The 26,904-nt window shown below is 33.2% G+C and overlaps 5 protein-coding genes across 8 annotated transcripts; 2 read left to right on the forward strand and 3 right to left on the reverse strand.

Annotated features, from left to right (window-relative positions):
- The first annotated feature begins 16 nt into the window (after positions 1-16).
- LOC111274166 (small ribosomal subunit protein eS30z/eS30y/eS30x) lies at positions 17-1,415 on the forward strand. The gene is made up of 3 exons (XM_089755045.1): positions 17-192; positions 294-431; positions 1,173-1,415. Exons 1-3 carry the CDS (start codon positions 189-191, stop codon positions 1,217-1,219), a joined length of 189 nt encoding a protein of 62 aa, XP_089611171.1. The 5' UTR covers positions 17-188; the 3' UTR covers positions 1,220-1,415.
- A 146-nt stretch (positions 1,416-1,561) lies between these two features.
- LOC111274592 (glycosyltransferase BC10-like) lies at positions 1,562-6,887 on the forward strand. Of its 3 annotated transcripts, XM_089755044.1 has the most exons (4): positions 1,562-2,290; positions 2,908-2,987; positions 3,134-3,475; positions 6,075-6,887. In XM_089755044.1, the coding sequence occupies exons 3-4, from the start codon at positions 3,221-3,223 to the stop codon at positions 6,711-6,713; spliced, it is 894 nt and encodes a 297-aa protein (XP_089611170.1). In that variant the 5' UTR covers positions 1,562-2,290; positions 2,908-2,987; positions 3,134-3,220; the 3' UTR covers positions 6,714-6,887. The 3 variants fall into 3 exon arrangements, with proteins under 3 accessions (XP_089611170.1, XP_089611168.1, XP_089611169.1); XM_089755042.1 differs by having other exon boundaries at positions 2,813-3,475; XM_089755043.1 differs by having other exon boundaries at positions 2,908-3,475.
- A 194-nt stretch (positions 6,888-7,081) lies between these two features.
- Positions 7,082-11,026, reverse strand: LOC111274591 (putative disease resistance RPP13-like protein 1). Its single transcript, XM_022859345.2, has 2 exons — positions 7,730-11,026; positions 7,082-7,381 (listed from the first exon to the last, which is right to left on the reverse strand). The coding sequence occupies exon 1, from the start codon at positions 10,824-10,826 to the stop codon at positions 7,758-7,760; it is 3,069 nt and encodes a 1,022-aa protein (XP_022715080.2). The 5' UTR covers positions 10,827-11,026; the 3' UTR covers positions 7,082-7,381; positions 7,730-7,757.
- Positions 11,027-11,400: 374 nt separating this feature from the next.
- LOC111274167 (disease resistance protein RGA2-like) lies at positions 11,401-17,207 on the reverse strand. 2 transcript variants are annotated; one of them, XR_016334265.1, is made up of 3 exons: positions 14,042-17,207; positions 12,879-13,524; positions 11,524-12,458 (listed from the first exon to the last, which is right to left on the reverse strand). XR_016334265.1 is itself a non-coding variant. In XM_089755704.1 (2 exons), exon 1 carries the CDS (start codon positions 17,017-17,019, stop codon positions 14,074-14,076), a length of 2,946 nt encoding a protein of 981 aa, XP_089611830.1. In that variant the 5' UTR covers positions 17,020-17,207; the 3' UTR covers positions 11,401-13,524; positions 14,042-14,073. The 2 variants fall into 2 exon arrangements, 1 of the variants encoding a protein (XP_089611830.1); XM_089755704.1 differs by having other exon boundaries at positions 11,401-13,524.
- A 1,558-nt stretch (positions 17,208-18,765) lies between these two features.
- LOC149511256 (putative disease resistance protein RGA1) lies at positions 18,766-22,511 on the reverse strand. The gene is made up of 2 exons (XM_089755682.1): positions 19,340-22,511; positions 18,766-19,229 (listed from the first exon to the last, which is right to left on the reverse strand). The coding sequence occupies exons 1-2, from the start codon at positions 21,999-22,001 to the stop codon at positions 19,141-19,143; spliced, it is 2,751 nt and encodes a 916-aa protein (XP_089611808.1). The 5' UTR covers positions 22,002-22,511; the 3' UTR covers positions 18,766-19,140.
- Positions 22,512-26,904: the final 4,393 nt, after the last annotated feature.

A 26,904-nucleotide genomic window follows, 5' to 3' on the forward strand; every position in this document is an offset into this window, starting at 1 on the left:
AATTTGTTTCAGGGGCTGCGGACTACTGTGTAGCAGTCAAACTCGTTTTCCACCGGTCAAGAAAACGGGTTCAATTTTGTTCTCTGATATATACCCAGATTCCGGATCAAAAGCCCTAACCCTATATCCACCCCAAAACTCCCATCCTCTCTCACCGACTGTGACCAGAGAAGCAAGGACACTTACAAATGGGTAAACCCTAAACTTCGGTATAATTTTTGCGCCAATTTTTTTTTTTTTTAATTTCGTTTGATTTTAGTGTTGTTTGGTCTTTGACGGTGATTAACGTGCAGGTAAGGTTCACGGGTCTTTAGCGCGTGCCGGTAAGGTGAGAGGGCAGACTCCAAAGGTGGCCAAGCAAGACAAGAAGAAGAAGCCTAGGGGTCGCGCCTATAAGCGGATGCAGTACAATCGCCGTTTCGTCACCGCTGGTTAGCTCATCTCTATTACTACTATTTTTGGAAAACAATATTTCTTGAGTAAAAAGAAGCAGTAATTTATAAACCCATTTTTGAAAATTCTGGTTATTAGGATGAAGACAGTTGATTATTTTTATTCTGTTATACTATGTGGTCATTACAATGTTGGAATTGTGTTGTTAATTGATTTTGAACTTTGTTTCACAATTGAGATGTTAATATATGGAGTAATATTTTAAAACGAAATGTGATGTCGCCACGGATATATCAGTTTATGAATTCATTGAATAGCTTACATTATCTTCAATGGCTAAGTTCTTGATAATGGTTTCGATCAGTGTATTCAGAAAGTCCCGTTTTGATTAGCTCTTATTGCAGTGAATCATTTCAATGATGATTGTGCTGCTTTCTTGTTCCAACGATTAGTGTAATTTTGTGTGTCCGCTAAACTCATTTCCTTTTGAATTCAACTGCCATTCGACCTTCATTATTTGTTTTCTGCTCAACCTATTATCATGAATGAAATTCATCTTAGATAGGGTGGATATGGTGCCTTCACTTTGTTAGTTGTTTTATCTTTACTAGGAATTGTCAGGTCTATGTGCATCATACCTACATGATATCTTATTTATTCATCTTCTTAACTTCCTCTGAGAATTGCATGGTAGAAGAAGCTGTACAGTTGTGTTTCATCCTGCATTTTTGCATATCTTGAGCACCGTAATGGACAGTGTGTTGGTTTGCTGTGTGCAGTTGTTGGCTTTGGGAAGAAGCGTGGACCCAACTCTTCAGAGAAGTGAGGTTGGACTTGTTGGAGTCCTGCATAATAGGATGTTTGAAAGCTTGATGGGAACATTATATTGAAATTTTTATGGCTTCTTTAGCATTATATTGTTCTGAATTACTTTGGAGCCTTTTTTCGGTTTAAGGAAACTAAATACTGGTATGTCTTGATTTAAAATATTACTAAGAGCCCTAATATCGTGCCCTTCCTAATATCGTGTCCTTCATGTTCTTTTATCGAAATTGTTCTGGATTATCATTAGACAAATTGTTTTTGAAATTCGAGGGTCTCTGAATTTCAACGACTGATATGGAATGTAGATGTTTGATAAATTGAGATGGTTAAGTTGGTCCCAACTACAGGTGTTTTTGACTTTCTATCTGGTTTATTGCTGAAGGTGGGTTCGAAGAACTTTTTCTTCATAGGAGCAGGTTTGCAAATCCAATTGACTAACATTTCCTTTTTGATCGCTAGGGGTGATAATCCTCAATCAGTCAAACCCAAAAAATATAACACACATCAGGATCCTCCTTTCTCTTCCATTTTAGAGCCATGTAACAGACAACCATTCTCATGGTTCGTGTGGTTAGCCACAAAGGTCTGAACATAATGGGCCTCTCTTAACTTCGGCCTTGGCTCTGCAGCATGCGTTTCCGATCTTTCTTGTCGCCATGCTTTGTTTCCTGTGGAAATCTCCCGTATCCGAATCATTCCCAGCTTTATAAAGTTGAAACTTATTCCTTGTCCATCAATCTTTATACCTTGCTCTTCTTCATCTCCTCCAAAATGGCACCTTTTAAAGATTTTTAAAAAAGAAGGGTAGCAACATTTATCATCTTGTAAAAATCCATTTTAAACCAAAATTCCATTCATGAAAATCTAGTCTGAGAAATCTGTTAAGGTTTAGCGAGATAATAGGCTAAAGAGTTTGAGACTAACCAGGAGTTCTATTTCATCTTCTAAGCACAATCTACGTAGCTGCACGAAGTCCCCACATCACCAGCGGAAATGGCAGCCCAAGGTACAATCAAAAGACAATATTGTATCTAAACTCAAAGCAACAGACAAATTCTACTAGATCCCAAAGGCGAGGTTTCTCCATCCCCACTTCTCATTTCTCTCTCTTTTTTGTCTTTTGCTGTTTAGTTACTTAACAGTTTCAACTTCTTGGTAAAAACGAAAAATTACAAAAAACATTCCATGCATAGAGAAATCACATAAAGGAAAGACCCATAAGTCTCACTGTCTCTCTGTTTCTATTCACCAAAAACATTAATTGCTAACATTCAATAAAAGCTGGTGAAATTCAAGAATTTAAGGGAAAGTTTGAACTGATCCATCTTGTTATTCAAAACGTTTCTCCTATTAAGTTCAACCTTGTGTATAAAAAAACACATCCCAAACATATGGTAACAATAATTCTTCCCTTCTTTTCTATCTGTAAATCTCATCATCATCATTTTTACATGTAGCGTTTATTTCACCCGAGATCATTGGAAGGTCATTGATTCCCTCGAAATTTTCTTCCTCTCTTGCCATACTTATTTTCCTTCTTGTTTTACAAATACTCAGTTGGCAAAAAGTGATTTACTTTGCTTATTGATAGCAGTGATCTCATTCATTTCTATATAAGATGCGTTTCAAAGTTTCGGCTTTGGGATAAAGGTTTCGATCCTAAAAGGGTGCTTCTTGGTTTGGTTTTAGAGGAAATACAAACCCAGAAAGCTGATTTTAATTGAGGGATTAAGTTATGACGCAGTCAAGGGTGTTGGCAATGGAGGAAGGTAAGGACCCGGCTTCTGCAATCAGAACGAACCTCTCCAGGGCTTTGCCTTTGAGACTCCTTCTATTTTGTGTGTTGCTTTTGGTCCTGGGCGTTGGATTATCTATCATCAGTATGTATTCAGTACGGTTTTTTGTGGTCCAGCAGATAGCTACTGTAGCACCATCAACTATTCGGCCATGGTATGAAGAGGTTAATAGCATAGAAAGTTTGATTAGGCCTCCATCAAACTTGATGCATACTATGAATGACACAGAACTATTCTGGAGAGCTTCGTTTGTTCCTCAAATCAAGGAATATCCTTTTAAGAGAGTCCCCAAGATTGCCTTCATGTTCTTGACAAAGGGGCCATTGCCACTGGCTCCTCTTTGGGACAGATTCTTCAAGGGGCAAGAAGGGCATTACTCTATATATGTCCATGCACTGCCATCTTACATTGCTGGCTATCCACCATCATCTCCTTTCTACAGGAGACAAATCCCAAGTCAGGTACTAGGCAACCTTTCATTTTTTTCTCACATATGTTATGGGGTGACTTTTTTCTCTTTTTTTTGTTTAAATATGGGAATTACTTTTTAACATAAATTTCTTGAGCTTGTATTTGTTGAAATCTTGGTTCATTCTCCTATTTAATTTGTTGTTAACAAATTAATGTTTATGTTTATCCATGTTAGTTTATCAAAGAGTCATGTTATTTATGAATTACTTTCTACAGATTTCTAAAGGACGCCATATATTATTGAGTCATGTAGTTTACTGATATAAGCAGCATGAAAAACAGAGTTTGTTTAGGCTAGAAAGCTATTAAAAGTAATTGTGCTTTGGTGCTGCCATCTCTTTCTTGTTTGTGTTCACCGAGCTTTCGAGTGTTGTTTGTAGAGGTAGGTGCACTTGAGGCTTGTTCTGTTATTTCTGGATTATGTGAATTAATATGGTGCTGATAAATGAAGCACACTTATCTGACATGTATGCCAAAATTACTAACTTCAAGGAAGTCATTTAACTTTTTGGAATGGATGCTGATCAAAATTTCATCTTGACTGATTGTTGATCATTTTCCTTTTGTCCTATTATTCAAATAGTAAAGGTTTATCTTCTTTGTCCCACATTTCCATACAAAATGTATATAGCCATTGCTTAGATATCTGGCTCAAACTTATAACTCTTGTCATTTGGCAAGTTCCTACTCTATTTTTGGAGTAAACAATTTCCTACTTTCTTTTATGTTAAGCTTTAATAATTTTGATTGCTTAAAAGTAATAACAAGGAAAGCAGTTCAAAGTACCATGGCTATAGTAGATATTTGCTTATATATAAGTTTGATGTGGCTTTGAGGCAGACTTTTCCTTTGGATGTATATAGTTAGAAGCTGCTGGATTCTTAAGTTGTTCTTTTATTTCTATTGTGGAAATTTCATTAATTGACTTTCCTGTACTTTTAGTGGAATGAAATTGCTACTTGTAAGTTGTAACCTTTCCCTTACCGGTGGTATCCAGAAAGAACTGTAGCTTTCTTTAGATCATTTCATGTTGTAGGGTTTTGCCTGATAATAAGCAATCAACATGACCTTTCTAACAATTGATCTTTCAATTTTACCTGTCCTTTATTATCCAGATAGTATATTGTATCACAGAATAGAATCTGGTGCAATTTCTTTTAGCACCTTACTAGGTTGCCTCTTAACTTGTGACCACAGGTACAAGGTGGACACTGATTTCGTTGTCTTCAGGGGGAATGAAACTTCTAAACCACTTTTGATGTGTATAACACTTGGCACTAGAAAGTGCATGGGTACTTCATGCAGATAATTTCTTTGTTATTTGTTATCATATTGTAGTACTAAGATTTCTGTTTCTAATAATTTTATTTTCCCTAGATCTTCATGTTTAGTTATGTACAATTTGTACAGTCATTGCTTGGTTCCAGTAGAGCAGCTCGACAAGCATAATTGGCAATCAAGATATGACGTTCTAAATTTTACATTGTAGTTAAGCGGAGAAAGCTGTTAATTGCATGCAAAGAAGAGATATCAGAATTTAAAATACGCCTCTATATGATCAGTTGGCGATAATTATATTACCAGATTAAAAGCTGAAGTGTCATTTTAGTGGAAAAGAACTGATGACATATGATACCATGAAAAAGAAAGTCTTTCAAGTGAGTGGAAATAAATGGGCGAATGAATAGACATCTTTTTCCTTAACTTTGGGTTACTTCTCAGGCGAATGAATACATGCCTAAGTTTTGCTCTGCAACATCTATAGATTATTCTTCCCTATTATACCTGTTGTTTATTTGTCATCTCACTGCTCCATTATTTCTGTTTCTTGAAAATTTGTTATTACAAGTCTCTTTAAAATTGGAATAGATATATCTTGTATGCATCTTGGAGCCTGTAAAAAACTTGTTGCTGGCTTTATATGTGAGACAAATCTTTGCCTATATATTCTTTCTTCTTGATTGCCTTCATTTATTTTATTGATCGTTTGCGCTATTTTTACGATCTTATAATAAGATACAATTTTTATATTTTGAAATTTTGGCAGACTATAGTATGATGTGTGTAGAATTTGGATGTTCATCTATTTATCAGTTTGCTCTTACAACACCTGAGAACTGAGAACCCTTTTTTGGGTGGTTGATTCTTATGACTGTAAATTTGGACTCTTCGAGGAATAAAGGGGGTAGTAGTGGCTGTTGCACTCCAACTAGGATGTCAAAGTACGAAAAATACCCATGAGAAATGCACTTGTCATATAAAATATGCTTCCGGTCTATGCTTTACACAACCGGTTGGACATTTCATTTAAAATATGGCTGTATTTTATGCTTTGTACTATCACTTGCTAACTTTCTTGTATGATATTTTCTTTTTCTTTTTTTTGTAGATATTTTTCTTTTCTTTTATCTTTAGAACTTGTATCTGCATAAGCTTGATCTACTTTTTAATGTATTTTTAAACGCTAACACATCAAAAGAACAATAGACATGTTTTTTCAACTAAGGAAATTCTCTAAGCATAATATTGCAAGTTGCTTTTGGAATATGCTCGATTAAATTATTTGGTTTTCTTTTTTATTCTTTGCAGATGGTGGAATGGGGAAAGATGAGTATGTGCGAGGCTGAGAGAAGACTCATTGCTAATGCATTGCTGGATATCTCCAATGAATGGTTTATTCTCTTGTCTGAGTCCTGCATACCTCTGCACAATTTCAGCATAATCTATCGCTATATATCAAGATCAAAACACAGCTTTATGGGTTCATTTGATGAACCTGGACCTTATGGGAGAGGACGCTACGATCCACGCATGGAACCGGAGGTCAAACTTAGCCAATGGCGCAAAGGGTCTCAATGGTTTGAAGTTAACAGGAGGCTTGCAATTAATATAATTGAGGACACCACCTATTATCCTAAGTTTAAGGAGTTCTGCCAGCCAGCTTGTTATGTGGATGAGCACTATTTTCCTACGATGCTGAGCATCCAACTGCCTCATCTCTTGGGAAACAGGACTCTTACATGGACAGACTGGTCAAGGGGTGGTGCTCATCCAGCCACATTTGGAAAGGCTGATATAACAGAAGGTTTCTTTAAAAAAATTTTTGAAGGTCAATTGTGCATCTATAATAGCCAGCCATCTACAGTTTGCTATCTTTTTGCAAGGAAATTTGCTCCAAGTGCTTTGGATCCTTTATTAGGATTGGCATCCAAAGTTTTAGGGTACTGACTAGGGTTGCCTACCAAGATTATAGTTGGAGTTCTAATTAATGCATATGTCTGTCTGTTACAGAAATGATTTACCGTGAGTTTACAGTCCAGTCATTCAAAACACCGCTGTTCAAGGCATTTTTGCATGTATAGATTATTAGATCCTGATCTAATCTGGCATGATTTTATTGAATTTATCAGGTTACAATGGATTGAATTTAATGTTTATACTGTGAGATAGATATTAGATATACTCCTTAAATAATAGTGCTATTCCTGGACTGTTATTGTATCTCACATCAGGTTTTTATTGTCAAGGGAAAAATGGGAAATGTATTTTGCCCTCTGGCCTTCCGGCTTAGATCAGGAAATTCTAAAATACCTATATAAAATTAGGAATCTAGGAAATAGGAATACATAATCAGCTTCTCTGCAAGTTTACATAGCATTTATTAAAAAAAAAAGTAAGTTTACAGAAGATTTGTCAAATTAATGATATTTCTCTGCAGCTTCTCAATCTTGTACTCTCAAGAGCAATCTGTGAAAGAGATCAATACGCCACATACTACAATTTTCCTCTTTCTTGGCAGTGATGAGTGATCCACATATCCAAGTCTTCATCACCATGAAACACTAAAGTGACCAAGAGAAGAGAAATGGAGTACCTTGAAATCCCGACGCAGGTTCCTAGGGCAAAAAGTTTGAAAACATGGCTTCAATACTTATAAGTACTTAAAACTCAAATTGGTTAATCTAATTTTGAATGTTATGTTATATGCGTTAACTTACTTTTCCTGAAAGCATTGATCTTGTGATGCATGAATGGTGTTCTCTAAATCTTCGTACTTTTACCATACAATTAGCTAGGTTTGGATTCAAATGCTTGAAAATTTTCATGGGATATTACAGACAGTAAAATGATATAATATATCTAATAGGTAATTAGAATTAGGAAACAGGGACTGATTTGGAGAAACGCAATGAATAATGATAATGGCTGATGGGAATTATCAATAATAAACAAAAGAAGAATACCATGTAATGCTCTGAAGCTGAGAAGAGTTCAGCTGTCTCTTCGCACGTCTTCACCATCAATTGTGATGGTTGGGATGTGAGAGATGTATGGCCAGTCCTCCCCTCTCCCATTTCTTGAACAACGTTCTCTCAGAATTGGGCAATCGAAGATATCCAATACTTGCAGAGTTGTCTTCTGGAGAAGAAGGCGTGGCAGCGACTTTAACTTGAGGCAACTATTGATTTTCAAGGAACAAAGACTTGGCATGATTGTTGGTAGGTTTCCATATTCCCACTCTTCCCACTCTTCCATAACTTGAAATTTGAGATGTTTCAAATTAGGGAAGGCAATATTATTATTAACAGATGATAATGAAGAAGAAGATGTTTGTCCTTCTTCTTTGTCTGCTCCCATAAATTCTTGGCCCACTTTTTTCACTTTCTTCATTTCCCATATCTCTAGATGTTCCAGGAAAGGCAACTTCCACATGGGAGGCAAGGTTTCCCAAAAGAAACAAGCCCATAATATAACCCTCTTCAGCATAGTCAATGATGTCATCCAACTGGGGAACACGGTTGGACCATTCATGCGATTAATGTTCAAAGATTCCAGGTACGGAGGTGGTTGTAAGGCTTCAAGAAGAAATGCTTCAAGAAGAAATGCTTCACGAAGAAATGCTTCATCAGTAATTCTTCTATTTTTGGAATTGGAATTAAACGATAGAGTCAAATTCCGGAGGCCAGTCTTATTTCGAAGTCCTGCTTCCTCTGCCTTATTTCCTAGACTCTCGTTTCCCAATCTTCGTACCATTGGCACATTCTGTTTAATCACTTCCCCCAATCCTATTATCTTAAGATTCCCTCGTAGATGGGCCAAGTATCCCAAATCTCTAAGGTTGAATGCTTCACCCAATAATGGTTCACCCAATCCGGTGAATGGTTCACACAATCCGCTGAATGCTTCACCCAGTACAAGTTCTTCCAATGTCTGCAGTCGTGTTAATCTTCCAATTCCACTTGCCATGGTTCCGCATCCATATGTTTCTGCATTTTGAAGATGTCTCAAGTTGACTAGCCCTCCAATTCCATAAGGCAATCTTCTAAGACCTGAGCACAACCTGATGTTTAGAGTTTGTAAGTTACACAGGTCACACAATGACTCAGGCAAATATTCCAACCCTTTATTTCCCTCCACACTAAAGTATCTCAAATATATCAATTTTCCTATTTCCATTGGAAGTTTTTTAATTGAACTTTGCAGTCGACATCTATTGTTGCTCAAGTCTAGCATCCTCAGACAAGTCAACTGATGAAATAATTGCGGAAAAGATGCATTTAAAGTTGATAAGTTACAATGACTTGAATCAACTAGGAGGCTGCGTAGCCTTTTAATATTGCAAAGGGGATTTGGAATTGCGAAATGTTCATCATCAAGAATCAATGTTAAATGACGAGCATTTTCATGAATACAGTCAGCTCTTTGCTCTTCAATATCATTGCCTGATAGCGCAAAACATTCATTTTTTCTCAAAAGCTGAGCAAATTCATGCACTATATCATGCATTTTGCATCGAACTATGCTATCATCATCTTCATCTTTTTCAAACTCTTGAAAGAAAGAACGCATTGCCAAGTTATCAAAATACTCTTCACCTACAATCTCCATCTCATTTCCTTCCATGTCTCCAAGAAAACCTTGAGCCATCCATAACTTGATCAGCAAATCTTTCTCTATCTTATGATCTTTAGGAAAAACGGCACAATAAGAGAAGCATTGCCTTAATGAGGATGGCAAATCATAATAGCTCAATAGTAAGGGAGAAAAAAGACCATTTTCAGCCTCATCAAGCTCCCACATGTGACTATCCAAGATTCTTTGCCATTGTTCTCTAGATCTTTTGAAACGTAAGAGACTTCCTAATGTTTTTGCTGCAAGTGGCAAACCCTTACACTTATCTGAGATCTTCTTACCAATGTCTGCCAAAATCTTACGCTCTCTGTCATTCCTTCGAGAAAGTGCTATGTGACTAAACAAGGACCAACATTCTTCTTCGGATAACTTCCCCAAATGGAATAATTTGGTGCAGCCCATGATACTAGCAACATTCTCCTTACGTGTGGTCACCAAGATTTTGCTTCCTTGGGAACCACTGTTAAGACAGCATTTCAAAGATTGCCACTTCCTCTCATCCTCAGTCCACACATCATCTAGAACAAGAAGGAACTTTTTTCCGGCAATAGATTCATGGATTTTCTCTAGCACAGTATTCAACTCACTTAAACTCCAGGCAACACTCGTTAGAGATTCAAGAATTGCTTTTGCAACCCTCATCTCATCAAAAGGATCTGAAACACAAACCCATATTTTCTTTTGAAAATAGGCATTTACCTCACTCTGGTTGTAAACCATTTGGGCTAAAGTTGTTTTTCCTATTCCTCCCATCCCCACTATAGAGATCAGAGGGATTCCCCTTACTTCAGGATTGTTTTCACTTAGCAAAATGCTTATAAGGGTGCATTTATCTTTATCTCGACCACGTATTTCCGATACATCAACAAAGCATGTAGTTTTTGGTCGTTCAGACTCTAGATCATTGTTCCCAGTTAGACTAACGATGAAAGCATAATCATCTTTCTCTTTTGCAATGGCTTGAAGCCTTTCATTTAGCTCTTGAATCTTGACAGCAATATCACAACGTCGAACAAGTCGTGGAATAGAAATGCTTGTGCGTTGAAGCCAAACAGCATTATCAAGACGTCGAAAAAGTCGTGGAATAGAAATGCTTGAGGGTTGAATCGGACTTACCAAGGAAGTCGAAGATGAAGAGCTTTCATATTCCTCGGTTTTCGATTTGAGAATTGCAGTGCTCCACTCATCCAACACGTCTTCAATATCATAAGCTACGTTGTGAAGCTTATCGAGCCAAAGTTTAACAGCTTGCTCCTTCACTTGTCTTTTCTCTGCGTCTATAAGGACAGCTCGGATGATCTGAAGAGTGCGGCCGATCTTCCTGACTTCTTCGTCTACACCGACAACAAGTCTCACCCCGTTTTCAGCTACTTGACAGCCGATCGAGGCCAGTCGGTCTAAGACTCCAGAAACAAGCGCATCGACCATTGTAGAGAGAGCAAATACTTGAGAACAGACAGGATCGAAAGAGGAGATATCGTTATGCTTGGGGTCAACGCCAAAGCTTTATTGTTGAACCAAAAAAGGCATATATTTTTCGCGATTGTATCAATCTATACAATCGCACCCATGGGTGCGTTTGGATCCATGGGTTTTAGCCCCGGTTAAAAACCTCCCCACAATTTTTTTCCTGTAATTTATTTTTTATTTTGTTTTTTATTTAAAAATTATAAAATATTTTTTAATTTATAATAAACAAAATTTTATTATTATATAAATTAATAAAATTTATTATTATATTATGAATTAATAAATAAATAACATTTAATTATTATATGATAAATTAATAAGTAAATAAAATTTATTATTATATAATTAATATGAGTCAATCAAAAATATATAATTACATAAATGATAAAAATAAAAAATATTATTTTATATAAAAATAATTTATTAATAATTTATTAATTTTATAAATACTAAATAATTAAAAATTTTTATTTATTACATATAATTTTTAATTTAATATTATTAATAGCTTTTTTTTTTTTTTTTACTTTCATTCGAAGGTTTGATGATATAATTTGTATGGCATCATACATATCATTTTATGATTGTTATTTTAAAACTACAATTATAAAATGCAAGTGTAATAAAATTCTTTCCCATCATACAACCAAAAGACTTAATATTTGAATTTTTTGTTTTATTAAGACCGCAATTTGATTGAATTATGATTTATGCTGAAGAGATAGAGAGGGAGGAGAGGGTTCCTAAATTCTGATGGAGAATTTAAAGTCGATTAAGCAACCTGTTTTAAAGGTTGCTTGACCATGCAAAACACTGACCTATGGTGAAAGCTTTTGAATCGAAATTTAAGAGTAAGAAACAAAATTGTACCAAAAAGAAAAACGTGAAGGAACAGAAAAGCTTGACCATGCAAAACACTGACCTTGGTCAACCTTCGGGAAACGAACCGGTCTTTGCCTTCTGGTACCGACTACATGATTATTGGCCACAATTCAACTGCACTTGTCCACATGTAACAGAGGAAGTTTCCTACTCCTCTTCAACACTTTTGGTATAGAGAATTTCTTGAGCCTCAATGCAGCTTCTTTCTTAGGTATGGATTCGGACAACCCGAACCATACTAGGTTCTTTCAGCCTGGTCAAGATGAGCTTCATTTCCAAGAAGTTGCAATAATATCAACATCATAGTCATAGGTCGCAACTTTTGCTTAACTACTGAATCCATTAACATAAAACAGACACAAAAGTTTTTTTTTTTTTTTTAAATCAAACAATTGACACAATCCTTACGTACATGGTTTTTGGATTTGGACATTAAAGCGATTGAATTTTATCGATTCTTGTAAAAACAAATACATAATTCACACTGATGATGAAACTGTCATTCAATAACACTATACCCAAATGTGATGTCAACAATATGTTACTGGAAATCCTTGAGGACCAGTGGTCCTTATTTGTCTTTAACTTTATTGGTGCTAAGCATATCCCCTGGAAGAGTTGGATGCTCCATGCAAGTCCAGGGTACAAAAAAAAGGTCCCCCATGAGGAAATAAACTATTCCACCATACTTTTCGGTAGCAGCAAGCTCTGTTATGATATGTAAGAGAAGTAAGTTAGCCTCTCGACAAAAAGAAGCAGAAAGAAAATTTTGCAGCTATAGGTTTACATAGGATTGCTTATATACTGATGTTTAAATTATTATACAGATTACCACCTGCACTATGGTTAATTCAAAAGAGATAATATTTCTAAACCTGCTTAATTGCTGCCTGAATAGCAGGGTACTTCTTTCGATAATATTCAAGGTTCGCAGATTCTAATTGAATCTCAAATGGTACTGAATGAAGCAGCTTGATGCTGCAACTATCACTAGCTAAAAATGAATGCTTTATGTTGTCTACAATCAATAGCATCACAAAGACAAAAAGAGAATGGTTGTTTCATGAGGCTGGCAGTCTAGTAAATAGGCAGAAGCAAAATTTCACAAGTTTTAGAGAGGATACCTACCAGAAGCACAGTGAGTAGAAAGAACGACTTGGATGTATAGAATTATATTAGTAAGATTGGCCAAAGAATCAAAATCAGCTTAAGGTAGGATATTCAATAGAACTATTGTTTTCTCCAAAGCAAGACAGAGATTTCTGATGTAGAGTATTTTTTTTCAGTTCCTCGCTTTATCAGTCAATCACAAGTATAAAGGCAAATGCTTGCTACGTATGTCTTGTATTTGTCCTTGACAATTGTTGAAAGCCCATTAATTAGCAGCAGAGCAAAGAAAGCAACGTACAAAATTTTGAGAAAATTACATAGCATATGTACACATTTGGTGCTTTGATGTTGAAAAGCACCACCTAGAAGAAGAGAAAGAAAGCCGGGTGGGTGATACAACTGAGATCGAGAAGTTCATAAGATGGACCCTGCGAAGGCTGACATGATGAGATGAGATATCTGCTCTTCAGGTAATATTGTCCGTATTTCCTTTCAATCTAGCTATCAAGTAGTTTCAAGCAGAATTTCTTAGAAATGAACATATTATGATAGAGTCCTTGTGATTCTTGGCCATGGCGACCCATATTTCTGAGTTTTTCTCATCACCGAACACTTCAGTCATAGAGACAGAGAAAAATGGATGCCTTGAATCCAATTCAGGTCCCTGTAAGCAGCAATCAAAACTCAAATGCTTTAAAAATTGAAACTCATTTACCCGATTACGAACGTCTTCCATGCATGGACATCAGGTACCAGAAAGTGTTGTGATGCATGGAATGATGGAAATTTTTGTCTTCATATACTTTGAAATCAAATATAAAGCAAAATGTATATATATGACAAAATGTTCCATCAAAAGAAAGCTGTTAGACATGGCATTGGGTTGGCAATTTCTCATTCATATCTAGTATATGACCATCCAAAATTCCACTTTTAGTAACTGGAAAATTTGCTCACCCAATAAAATAGAAAAAATAATAATAAAAAGAAGTTGATGAATGAATTCTAAAGACTATGATTGCAAGTTCACAAGAAGACAGAACCAATCTAAAAGAGATTATTGCAGATCTAGTATTAAAACTCACCAACGATCTAAATGAGGAAAATTATAGACACAGATATGGCTGAATGTATTGTAAGTTTGAGCAATGATAACACTAACCAAATAAAAGTAGAAATACCTGAGGATAGATTGCACCACCACAACTTATGACTAACAAGAGAACCCCAGGTCTTGGCCGAGCACCAATTGATCGTCAATTTGGATGGTAGGGATGTGGGAGATAGAAGGCCAATCCTCCCCACTCCCCTTTTTAAAACGTTCTCCGAGAACAGGGCAACCTCTGACATGCAGTTCTTGCAGCATTGTATTATGAAGAAGGTGGCTTGGCAACGCCTTCAACTTTAGGCAATAGTGTACTGTTAATGAGTGAAGACGGGGCATAATTGTAACAGAGTCTTCTCCTCTGCTTGTCCACAGGTTTGGATATTCCCACTCTTCCCACTCTTTCATGTAATAAAATTTGAGCTTTTTCAACATGGGGAAGGCAATCTTATTATTAACAGATGAAGAAGGTGATGAAGAAGAAGATGTTTGTCCATCTTCTCTTTCTACTCCCAAAAATTCGTCTCCCACTTTTTTTACTTCATTCATAACCTCTATCTCTAAAGATTCAAGGGACTGCAGCTTCCCCAGGGGAGGCAAGCTTTTCCAGTTGAGACAATTCTGTAGTTGAACCCTCTTCAGCATAGTCAACGATGTCATCCAACTAGGGAAAGCAACGGGACCTCTACAGTGGAACATACCCAAAGTTTCTAGGTGCGGAGGAGGTTGCAAGGCTTCTAGTACAAACTTTTCATCCTCAGTTTTGATCTGCTGTATATCTTGGGGATCAAATTTTAGACGCAACCCATGGAGGCCACTCTTTGTCCAAAGCTGTGCTTTCTTTGCCCCACTTGGTTCTGCCACATTTGCCAATCCTCTGATCTCAAGGTCCCCTCGAAGATGGGTTAAGTTTCCCAAATCTCCGAGGCTACATGATTTACTCTCAACATCACCACGGCTTACCACAAACTCATCCAATGTCTGCAGAGACGTTAATCTTCGCATTCCTTTTGGCATGAATCTGCATCTATCTGTACCAGCATTTTGAAGATGTCTCAGGTTGACTAGCTTTCCAATTCCATGGGGCAATTTCATAAGATTTTTACAAGACCTGATGTTCAGAGTTTGCAAGTAACACAAATCACACAGACTATCAGGCAATCTTTCTAACTCACTGTTCCCCTCTAAGTTAAGATATCTCAAATGCATCAATTTTCCTATTTCCTTTGGAATTGCTTTAATTGAACTTTTTACTCCATAATCCATGTCTTTGAAGCTTAGTATCCTCAGACAAGTCAACTGATCCAACCATTTAGCCAGTGATGCACTAACAGCAGAATTATCATTTAAATTAAGTTGCAGGCTACGCAACTTTTTTACATTAAAAATGGCATTGGGAATTGCAACAGCTTCATCATGAATCAGTGTTAGATGATGAACATTTTCCTGATAAGAGTCCATTTTTAACTCTTCAACATTGTTACTTGCCACCATAAAACTTTTCATTCTTCTCAAGTATTGAGCAAAATCATGCACTATATCATGCATTTTGCAGCTGATTATGCTATCCTCATTTTCATCCTTTTCAAACTCTTGAAAGAAAGAATGTATCACCAAGTTATCAAAGTACTCTTCACCAATGATCTCCATATCTTTATGTTGCGTCTCTCCAAGAAAACCTTGAGCCATCCACGACTTGATCAATAAATCTTTCTCTAATATATAATCTTTTGGAAAAATGGAACAGTATGAGAAGCACTGCCTTAATGGTGATGGCAAATCATAATAGCTTAATAGTAAGGGAGAAAAAAGACCATTTTCAGCCTCCTCAAGTTCCCATAACCGACTATCCAAGATTCTCTGCCACTGTTCTCTAGATCTCTTAAAACGTAAGAGACCTCCTAGAGTTTTTGCTGCAAGTGGCAAGCCCTGGCACTTATCTGCAATTTTCTTACCAATGTCTTCTAAATTCTCACGCTGTTTGTCTTCCCTTCCAAAAAATGCTAGGCGACTAAATAAGGACCAACACTCTTCTTTGGATAACTTCCCCAAACGAAATAATGTGCTGCAACCCATGATAGTAGCTACATTTTCCTTCCGTGTGGTCATCATGATTTTGCTTTCTCTGGAACCATTGTCAAGAGAGTATTTCAATGATTGCCACTTTCTCTCGTCTTCACCCCACACATCATCTAAGATAAGAAGGAACCTCTCTCCCTCAATAGATTCACGGATTTGCTCTAGCAAAGTATTCAACTCGGTGAAGTTTGAAACAACTCCTGTTAAAGCTTCAAGAATAGCTTTCGCAGTCCTCATTTCATCAAAAGGATTTGAAACACACACCCATATTCTCTTATTAAAATAACCCTTCACCTTATAATGGTTGTAAGCAATTTGGGCTAAAGTTGTTTTCCCAATCCCTCCCATCCCCACTATAGAGATTATGGGGATTCCCCTTTCTTCATGGTTGTTCTTGCACAGCAACATGTTTATCAAGACATTTATATCTCTGTCACGGCCATGTATGTCAGATACATCGACAAAGGATGTTGTTATTGGTCGTTCCGGTTCTAGATCAGTCTTCCTATTCAGATCAACTGTGAAAGCATAATCATCTTTCTCTTTGGCAATTGATTGAAGTCTTTGATTTAGTTTTTTAATCTTAACAGCAATATCATAACGGTGAATGGCTCGAGTAATGCTATAGCTTGGAGAGTGAATCCACGAGCGTACCTTGCTTAGAAGGAAGGAAGTTGAAGGGCTTTGAGCTCTCGCGATTTGCAATTTGAGAATTGCAATTTTCCACTCATCCAACACGTCCTCGATGTCATAAGAAACATTTTGAACCTTATCCAGCCAAACTTTAATAGCTTGCTCCTTTAGTTGTCTTTTCTCTGCATCCACCAGGACAGCTCGAATGATCTGAAGAGTGCTGCCGAGCTTTTTGACTTCTTCTTCATTAACGCCTGCAACAAGTCTCAACCCATATTCAGCTTCTTGAAAGAGGACCGCAGCTAATTGTTGTGAGACTGCAGAAACAAGTGCATCAGCCATGGTAGGAGAACAAAAATACTTGAGAATCACTGAATCAGGAAGGATCAAAAGAGATGGTTAGTTTCTGAACAAAATGACGTTGACGGTTGGCGAAATTGCTTGGGATGGGGAAGGAATGGGATAGACATCTAGAAAGAGAAATGGTAGTGGTTGGACTGAAACAGGGGATGGAAGTTTCGGCTCCTTTGTCATAAACAGACAAACAAAGCCTCCGTTTGAATGGACGGAAAGATAAATTTTGATGAAATTAAAAATAATAATAATATTTATTACAATTATAATTTAAAAAATTAATGGAAAATTTTTACTAATTTAAAATTATTAAAATCGTCGTTTAATTCAATCGAAAGTATGATAAACTTATTAACATCACACCGGAAGGCGCTGAGATGAAAACGGCTACTAAGAGTATGCCGTCGCAACGTGGCTCACTTTTTATTACTTTTGAATAGGAAGATTTTGTTTATTTATTTATAATATTTTTAGTTCGATAAGTGTTAAATAATATTACGGTTATTATCATTGTTAAAAAACTATTCAAGAAAAACTTTTAAAAAATAGTAATCAAATTAAAAATTTAAAATCTAAAACCTGTAAAAAATTTTGTAGTCAAGATTTGAAATGGTCACTGTATTCATTAATTTTCATAACTATATCGACAAAATCCAATATGGAATCAGAGTATGGCGTGATAAATTCATCTTAAACCATCTATTTTGATTATTTAAAAATGATCTATTCATTTAGAAATAAAACATCATTAGCATATGCTAATGATGTTTCAAAAAAAGTGAAGGGATTAAGTCACGAAATTTAGTATGTGATCCACCCTTTTTTTTTTTTTAATTGTAGAAATAGAAGCAAAAAAGAGTGATTAAAAAAAAACTATAAATTACACATATTATCAAAAACAAAGATAGAAATTCATGAAAATTGACAATTAAATTAGAAAAAAAATTTGGAGCCTATGACATTTCAATTAAAACAAAGCTTAAATATTTTTGCGTGAACTAACAGTTAGGATTTGTTAAATGCATTGGTAATTTAAAAATAAAAAAATTATAAATATTAAAATTTAAATTTTAAATTTATTGTATGTTATTTCTTAAATATGATTACACGAAGAAACTGAATTAATATTCAAATCCAAATGTATTAATAATGTAATTTAATTTTTACTTTTTGATTTTTTGTTTTTTGTTCATTTGAAGTTTACAAGTTTTTTGTTTTTTTTTTTCAAATGTTGATGTGCCTATAATTAAATTTAATTATTTTTATTATATTAAAAACATTTTGTGCTGTTTTCTTTTTGGAAGTATAGTATTTTTATTTAATAGCTGCATTTTTTGTTAACATCGAATAATTATTTTCTTATGAAAATATGTCATTACAGATTTGACTGTATTCGAAATATAATAAGGAATATAATGATAATAAGGTAAAAGATATATATAATGAATCGTATTCACAACTCAATATTTATAGTTATTAAATAATATGTTTAAATTCAGTACTTAAATTTAAGTAACATTACCAAACAATATTAATATTCAAATTCAATGTTTATAAAATTCAGTACTATAAATTCGATACTTACTTTTTCAGCACTTAATTTTTTTAATTTATTAAACAGCACCTTAATTAGCTAAAGACTATTGTCATTCTCAAATGGAGCATAATAAACAACAGAACGGTCCCTTAGTACTAAGTTAATAAAATAGTTGGTTAAGATTTATCTTTTTTGATAAAAAGATTTTAAGTTCGAATCTTGTCGGTGATCATTTGTTGAAATCATCTCAAATACACGATTTGTAATCACTTATCTTAAGTTGTCAAATATCATACATCTTATCCTAACTTGAGAGACTAAACAACCTATCTATTTCTGAATTTATGATGAAAAATTGTCAGCTTATGGAAAAGAAACATGTGAAATGCCATCTTCACGAGGCAATTGATTGGGAATAAAGATGCAATTCTGAATAATTCTTCTCCACGGGAATCACATTCCATTTGGCTTCACTTCACTCGCAGCTATGAGAGGATTACAATTTATTACATCCTTGTAATTTGGCACCTATTGCAATCGCAGTTAGAACAATGTCGAATAAAGATAAAATATTAGCATGCAGCATGCTTAGGGCAATTTATGCAATGGCTGGGACGGCATAGTTTCTCGAACAAATCTCTCTCAGAACATGTAAAATTTTCTGGTGAGAAGAAAGATGGTTGTCAGCTTTAATTTTTCTTAAAATTTAACAATTTTAAACATGACACAATGACAAAAAAATTTAATGACCATATCTTAGCACATTTACACCTTTAATTCGGATGTTAGGAATGTGAGCGTTGTTAGGCCACTCGTTTCTGCAATGTTCGGAAAGAGAAGGACACCAAGCAATGCTCAATTCCTGTAGGCTTGTCGCCCAGTAAAGATGGTTTGGCAAGGCCTTTAACCGACAGCACCTCTGAATGTCTAAGGAATGAAGACGTGGCATGATTGTGATATCAATTACTCCACTGCTTGAAGATGGGATTTCATAACTCCACTCATCCCATTCTCTCATGTCTGAAAAGCGAAGTGATCTCAAATTGGGGAAGCCAATCAGAGGTGATGAAGATGAAGGGGAAGATGTTTGCTCGTGCTCGCTTTCTACCCCCAAAAATTCAACTCCCACAGTTTTCACTGTGCTCGAGTTTAATATTTCGAGTGATTCCAAGGAAGGCAATGTTCCCAGGGGAGGCAAATACTCCCAGTTTTTGCAATTACCAAGAGTGAGACGCCTCAGCTTGTCTAACGTTGACGAGTTCAGCCAACTGGGGAACAGGATGGGCCCTTTGAAGCACCGTATCTCTAATCTTTCCAAGTGAGGAGGCGGTTGCAATGCTTCCAGAATGAGGTCTTCACCGCAGACTCTCCCATTTAAATCAAAATTTAGTGTCAAACCAATGAGGTCTTTCTTATCATACAGTTTTGCTTTCCTACCCTCAGTCACATCTGTTGCATTTCCTAATCCTCTTATCTTTAGATCCCCTCGAAGGTAACTCAAGTTCGCCAAATCTCCAAGGGCAAATGTTTCACTGCCATTGCTGCCATCGCTCACCGCCAACTCTTTTAATGTCCGAAGGCCTGTTAATCTTTCCATTCCTTTAGGCATGAATCTCAATCTAAAAGTCTCCCAATTATCAAGGTGCCTCAAATTGAGAAGCCTTCCAATTCCAAAGGGGAGCGTTCTAAGACTTCTACAACGTGTGAGGTCTAAGGTTTGTAGATTATATAAATCACACAAAGTTTCTGGCAATTCTAGCAAATCATGGTTATTACTAAGCTTCAGGTACCTCAAGCGTATCAATTTCCCTATCTGTTTTGGTATTTCTTTAATCAAACACCAACTCAAATCCAGAGTCCTTAAACACATCAGTTGATCAAATAACTTAGGCAAAGCTCCTTCAATTGACCTATTTTTATTATATGACTTGATTAAGAGGCTACGCAATTTTTGCACATTGTCAATGTAGGAAGGAAATGAGCTCTCCTTCTCAAGCACCATTACCAGATGACAACATTTTCCATTGTAAGAGTCTATCTTGGGCCCTTTCACAACTTCTGCTTCCAACATTAAACATTCATATTTTGTCAAAAATAGTGCAAAATCATGGACTATATCATGCATTTTGCATTTCATTATGCTATTGTTGTTTTCATCTTTTTGAAAGTCTTGAAAGAAGGAGCGCATGGCTAGGTCATCAAAGCATTCCTGACCAATGATCTCCATCTCTTTATGTTGCATTCCCTTAAAGAAACCTTGCGCCATCCACAATTTGATCAACTTATCTTTCTCTATCACAGAATCTTTTAAAAAGACGGCACAATAGGAAAAGCACTGCCTCAAGGTTGGAGGCAAATCATAATAGCTCAACAACAAGGGAGGGAAAATACCTTTTTCAGCCTCTTCAAGTTCCCATAGCTCACTGTCCAACAAACTCTGCCACTGTTCTCTGGATTTTTTGAAGCGTAAGAGTCCCCCAAGAACCTTTGCAGCAAGCGGCAAACCTTTGCATTTGTTTGCTATCTTCCTACCAATGTCCTTTAAACCTTTGCATTCCTCACTAGTCCTTCCAAAAAATGCCATCTGACTGAACAACAACCAACATTCCTCCTCGGACAATTGCCCTAATGGGAACAGAGTCGTGCTACCCATGATACATGCAACATTCTCCTTACGTGTGGTGATCAAAATTTTGCTTCCTGGTGACCCACATTTGAGGGAGTGTTTCAATGGTTCCCACTTTGTGCAATCTTCAGTCCACACATCATCCAAAACAAGAAGAAACTTCTTTCTCTCAATTGATCGATGTATTTTCTGCAATAAAGTCTCCAATTCAACTACATTGGGAGCAACCTCGTTTAAAGCTTCAAGAATCGCTTTGGCTATTCTAATCTCATCAAAAGGATCCGAGACACACACCCATATTCTTTTATCAAAGCAGGCTTTCACCTTCCGGTCATTGTAGGCTAGTTGGGCAAGAGTTGTTTTTCCAATACCTCCCATTCCAATCACAGAGATGATACGGAGCCCTTGACTGTTTTCGGACAGCAACATACTAATTATAGTATTCTTATCCTGGTCCCTACCACAAATCTCGGATACATCAATAAAAGAAGTAGTGATTGGTCGCTCAAATTCTTCAAAATTGCCCCTAATTAAATGAAAACTGAACATATCTTTTTCTTTGGCAATCACTTGCAGTCTTTTGTTCAGACCCTTTATCTCGACAGCAAAGTCACGATGCAGAACAATTTTACTGAAACACAAGCATGGGGAGGGAATAAAGGAGCATGCCTTCTTTGCAATTTGAGATTTGACAATGAAAGTGTTCCATTCATCTATCAAATCATCCATGTCATAAGATATGGTTTTAAGCTTGCCCAACCAAAGCTTGACAGCTTCCTCTTTCACCTGCCTTTTCTCTGCATCCATCAGCACTGCTTGGATAGTCTGGAGAGTGTTCTTGAGCTTCTGGGCTTCTTTCCTCACATCCGCAACAAGTGTCACCTCTCTTTCAACTTCTTGCTAAACAACAGCTGTTAGCTGCTGCAAGACTGCTGAAACAAGAGCATCAGCCATGCTTTGATCAGAAGGACTAGAGAATGATGGATTCAAATGGAGGGGGAGTGACAGAAAATTTGATTATCAAGGGTTTTGGCTTTGGAGCCCCTAATTAAGTAACCTGTTATCAAGGTCAAGGGGGTCCTATGCAGCTGAAAAGCTGGACCATGTAAAACATTGACCTATGGCAAAAGCTTTTGAATCAAAATGTAATAGTAGGACAATAAATGTATCAAGGAGAAAAACGCGAAGGAACAGAAAAGCTTGACCATATCTCCGGAAACTACCGGGTCTTTGCCAAGAAGAAAAACTCGTGGTAAAAGAAAAGCTTGACCTTGTCTCGGGAAAACCACCGCTTTGCCTTCTTTTCCCTCGGTTTGGTTGCCTGTCTACCACAACGACAATAGGCCAGAATTATACGGCACCAGGGCGTGGCCCAGGGGGCCGGCTGGGGCATGGCCCCCCAATTTTTTTTGCACTGTTATAGCATAACATTTCATCCTATTAAAAATTATATTTAATTTTTTAAATTATTAGATATTATTTGATTTTTTTTATATTTTTAATTTGATTGATATATCCTCTATATATAAAAATAAACGATATAAATACTCTTATAAATTTTTAAAAATAATAAATTTACCTTTAAATTTGTAGTATTTTTTATTTATGTATTAAAGATTATTTTTCATTAAATATAACATTTATTATTTAATTATTTAAATTAATCCAAAAATATTAAAAGTTAATAACATAAACACCCTTATGAATTTTAAAAAAAAACAAATTTACTTTTAAATTTCTAGCATTTATTTATTTATTTATTTAATAAAGATTATTTGTCATTAAATATATAGCTTTTTATTTGTTAGTTATTTAAATTTAATTCAATTAAAAATTTGTGAATAGAATTTATATCAAATTAAACTACATTAAAAATTTATTTTTGGGATATGGTGGATGTATTATCTAAAATTAACCCAAATTTACTCTTTTTTTTTTGTAGGATTCTTTTTTGTTCAATTTCATAAGTAATAATTCAATTAAATTCATATCAAATACATTTCTCATCAAATAGGTTATAGCATACTATAAGTCCGTGATATTGAATAAAGCATAGACAAAATCTTTTTTCTGTTGCTTAATTAGTCATTATTTTATTCTAAATTATTATATCATAATGTTTATCCCTAAAAAACATTTAATTTTATCTTAAGTAAAACATATAATTTTTCTTTTTCAATATACAACCTAATTTACTCTTTATCTTTTTTAATAGTACATATCATGAGTCTTTAAATATATTTATATTTTTTATTTATTTATTTTAAATCAATTAAAATTAAAGTTCATACAAAATTATTAATTAAATTATCAAAAAATTATTGAGAAAGAGTAATACATATATTATGGTAAATTTGTATGTTTGATTTTTAAAAACTTTTTATGATAATATATATTTATATGTTTAATGATTGCAATGATTGATTTATTTTACTATAATATTTCTAATCACTTTATGCAATTACATTTTAATGTTACAATGTCTAAATGAATCTTTGCTTTGTGAACATAATCTCCCTTACATGTGAATTGTTACTAAACTTAAATTTTATTTTATCTTTTATAGATTAATTTTATATTACATCCAAGTTAATTTTAATCAATCTTTATTTTTTTATTTTTAATTTAAAATATTTTGTACTTATGATATTTTTATAAAACCATAGTCAATATTGTTAAGAAACATTAATCTTGAAGAAGATAAATTATTTGATATAATGTTGGTTGAGTTTTTTTTTTTTAATTCCACAAGGGAGTTAAAAAATTAACACATCACTCACTTATTTTATCAATTTTTTTTTTTATATCACTCACTTATTTTTTCAATTAGTCTTTTTTAATATACCTTGAAGCTTAAAAGGTATATGTGTTACACTACTAATTTCAATTGTGAAATTTAAAAACTCTACTATAAATATATTTTATAATATTTCCTTGAATAATATAAATTTATTTTTTTCAATTAAGAATGCTCTAGAATATTTTTGTATTTTGATAGTGAAAAATATTTTAATCACATGATTAATTGTGCGCGTTTTGTTGAATAATCAAAGCTTTGTTAGTTTTGTAACCAATTATTATATTATTTGAATCAATAATGTTATAGTTTATTTTCTGTTATTTGTTTATATTCTTTAAGTATATGATTATTAATTTGTACTCTTATCATGAAAGCATCTATTTAATAATTATTTGTACTTTATGAGTGTGTTTATTATAGATAAATACATGTATCATCTATGAATATATGTATAAAAATGTGAATTGTAAATAATATTAAAAATAATTTTTTAATTTGATACACTCCTATTAATAATACATTGCATGCCAATCATGCATGTCTAACCAGTTCTTCAATTCATAAAGAAAAACTTACAATTAAACTCAATAGTTACATAATAAAAAATTTCAAAGTATGAAGATGTGAAATAAATATGTTTATTTATATAATCTTACAATTAAGATCAAAAATTAATTCAATTGATAATGTTAAATTATATATATACAAGAATAAAACAAATGAATCAATTAATATTTTATATAGATCGTAAAATTATTAAATTAATCTTTTTATTACTCTATAAGTCAATGTATCATAATATATATATATAAATAATTAAAAAAATAAAGGTGTTAGATGATAAATGATAACGTGACCTTTGTTTTTTTTCTTTTAATGTGTAAAAAGTTCTCTACTTGAAATTTAGCCAACTTTACTATAAAAAAATTTATTTAAATTTTAGCTAAATATTTAGAATACTCACAAACATATACATACTTTAGATCTTAGTGTCTACCTTAAATAAGACATTCTATAATTAAGAAAATGTTTAATATATATATTATATAAAATGTGGTAATTTATTAAATTCTCCATATTTATTTTTATTTAATATTTTTTAGTAAATTAAAATATTATCTACTTTTTTTTTATTAAAATAGTTTTTCTACAAATAAATAATTTAGTGTTTATAATATATTACACATATTAATATGATTTACACAATTAAATTAATTATAGAAGATTTAATGGTAAATCAATTATAACTTAGTAGTAAATGTATAATAATATAGTAGCAAATTATTGATAATTTTCTTATAAATTAGTGATAATTTAGACAAAATCAATAATAATTTTATACTAAATTAATGATAACTGTATAGTAAATTATGAATAACTTATTAGTAAAATAATAATAACTTAATAGTAAATAAATAATAATTTAATAATAAATAATTGATAAAAAATGTATGATAACATAATAATAAATACATAATAATATAGTAAGAAATGACAAATAACTTAACTGTAAATTATTTATACATAATTGTAAATATATAACACATATTAGTAAATTAAGAATAACTTAATAAAAAATAAGTGATAACTTAATAGTTAATTATTGATAATTTAATAATAAATAAATGAGAACTTAATAGTAAATTAATGATAATTTAATAGTAAATAATATTCAGTTTAATACTTATTCCATCCCAATAAAATTGTCACATTTTGATTTTTGTTGGTCAAATTTTTTCAATTTTAATCACCTATTATTTTTTATTTATTATTGATAAAAATATGAAAAAAAATATTTTAAAAACTTTAAATGAAGTGGTTTCTAAATATATGTTTTGTAAAATTTAATTTATTAAAATATTTAAAATAATAGATGTCAAAGTTAAAAAATTTTAACCAAAAAAAATTAACCGTGACAATTTAACTATAACAAATAAAGGGAGTAGTAATTAATTGACAAATTTAGTAATAAAGCATAAATAGCTTAGTAATAAATCAATGATAATTTAATAGTAAATAATTTATAACTAAGTAGTAATTAAAAATTAAAAATTAAAAGTAAATTAATATAACTTAATAGAAATTATCGGTAAATTAATAGTTAATTAATAATAATTTAGTATAGTAAATTAGAGATATAATTTAATAGTATATCAATTATAATTTAGTAGTAGATTAGTAATAATATAATAGTCATAGCATAATAACTTAATAATAACAATTATAACGTAATTGTAAATGCATAATAATATAGTTGTAAATTAATAATAACTTCATAAAAAAATATAACTTAATGATTAATCATTGATAATTTAGTAGTAAATCAATGAAAATTTAGTAGTAAATTAGTGATAGCATAATAGTAAATTTATTTTAGTTTAATAGTAATTAAATAATAAATTTAGTAGTAAATCATAAATAACTTAGTGATAAATCAATGATAATTTAATAGCTAATCACTAAAACTCAGTAGTAAATCAATGATAACAAAGTAGCAAATGCATAACACTATAGTAGTAAATCATTAATAATTTAGTAATAAATTATCGATAACTTAGTAATAAATTATTAATAACGTAATAGTAAAACACTGATAATTTAGTTATAAATTAGTTAATTATTAATAACTTATAGTAAATTATCAATAACTTAGTAATAAATCATTTATAATTTAATAGTAAATCATTTATAACTTACTGATAAATAATGATGATTTAGTAGTAAATCAGTGATAAGATAATAGTCAGTGAGTAATAACTTATTTGTTAATTAGTGATAACATTTTTTTTTTATACTTAAAGTTACTAATGATTGAACGTTGGTTACTAGAAAGAGAATAGAAAGAGAAAATGATTAAAATAAACCAACCATGAACATTTTCATTAAAAAAAATTTAGTAAAAAAATTTTA

The sequence above is a fragment of the Durio zibethinus genome, chromosome 26 (assembly GCF_047325235.1).
Source record: "Durio zibethinus cultivar Kanyao isolate XHJ-2024 chromosome 26, ASM4732523v1, whole genome shotgun sequence".
NCBI classification, from domain to species: domain Eukaryota; kingdom Viridiplantae; phylum Streptophyta; class Magnoliopsida; order Malvales; family Malvaceae; genus Durio; species Durio zibethinus.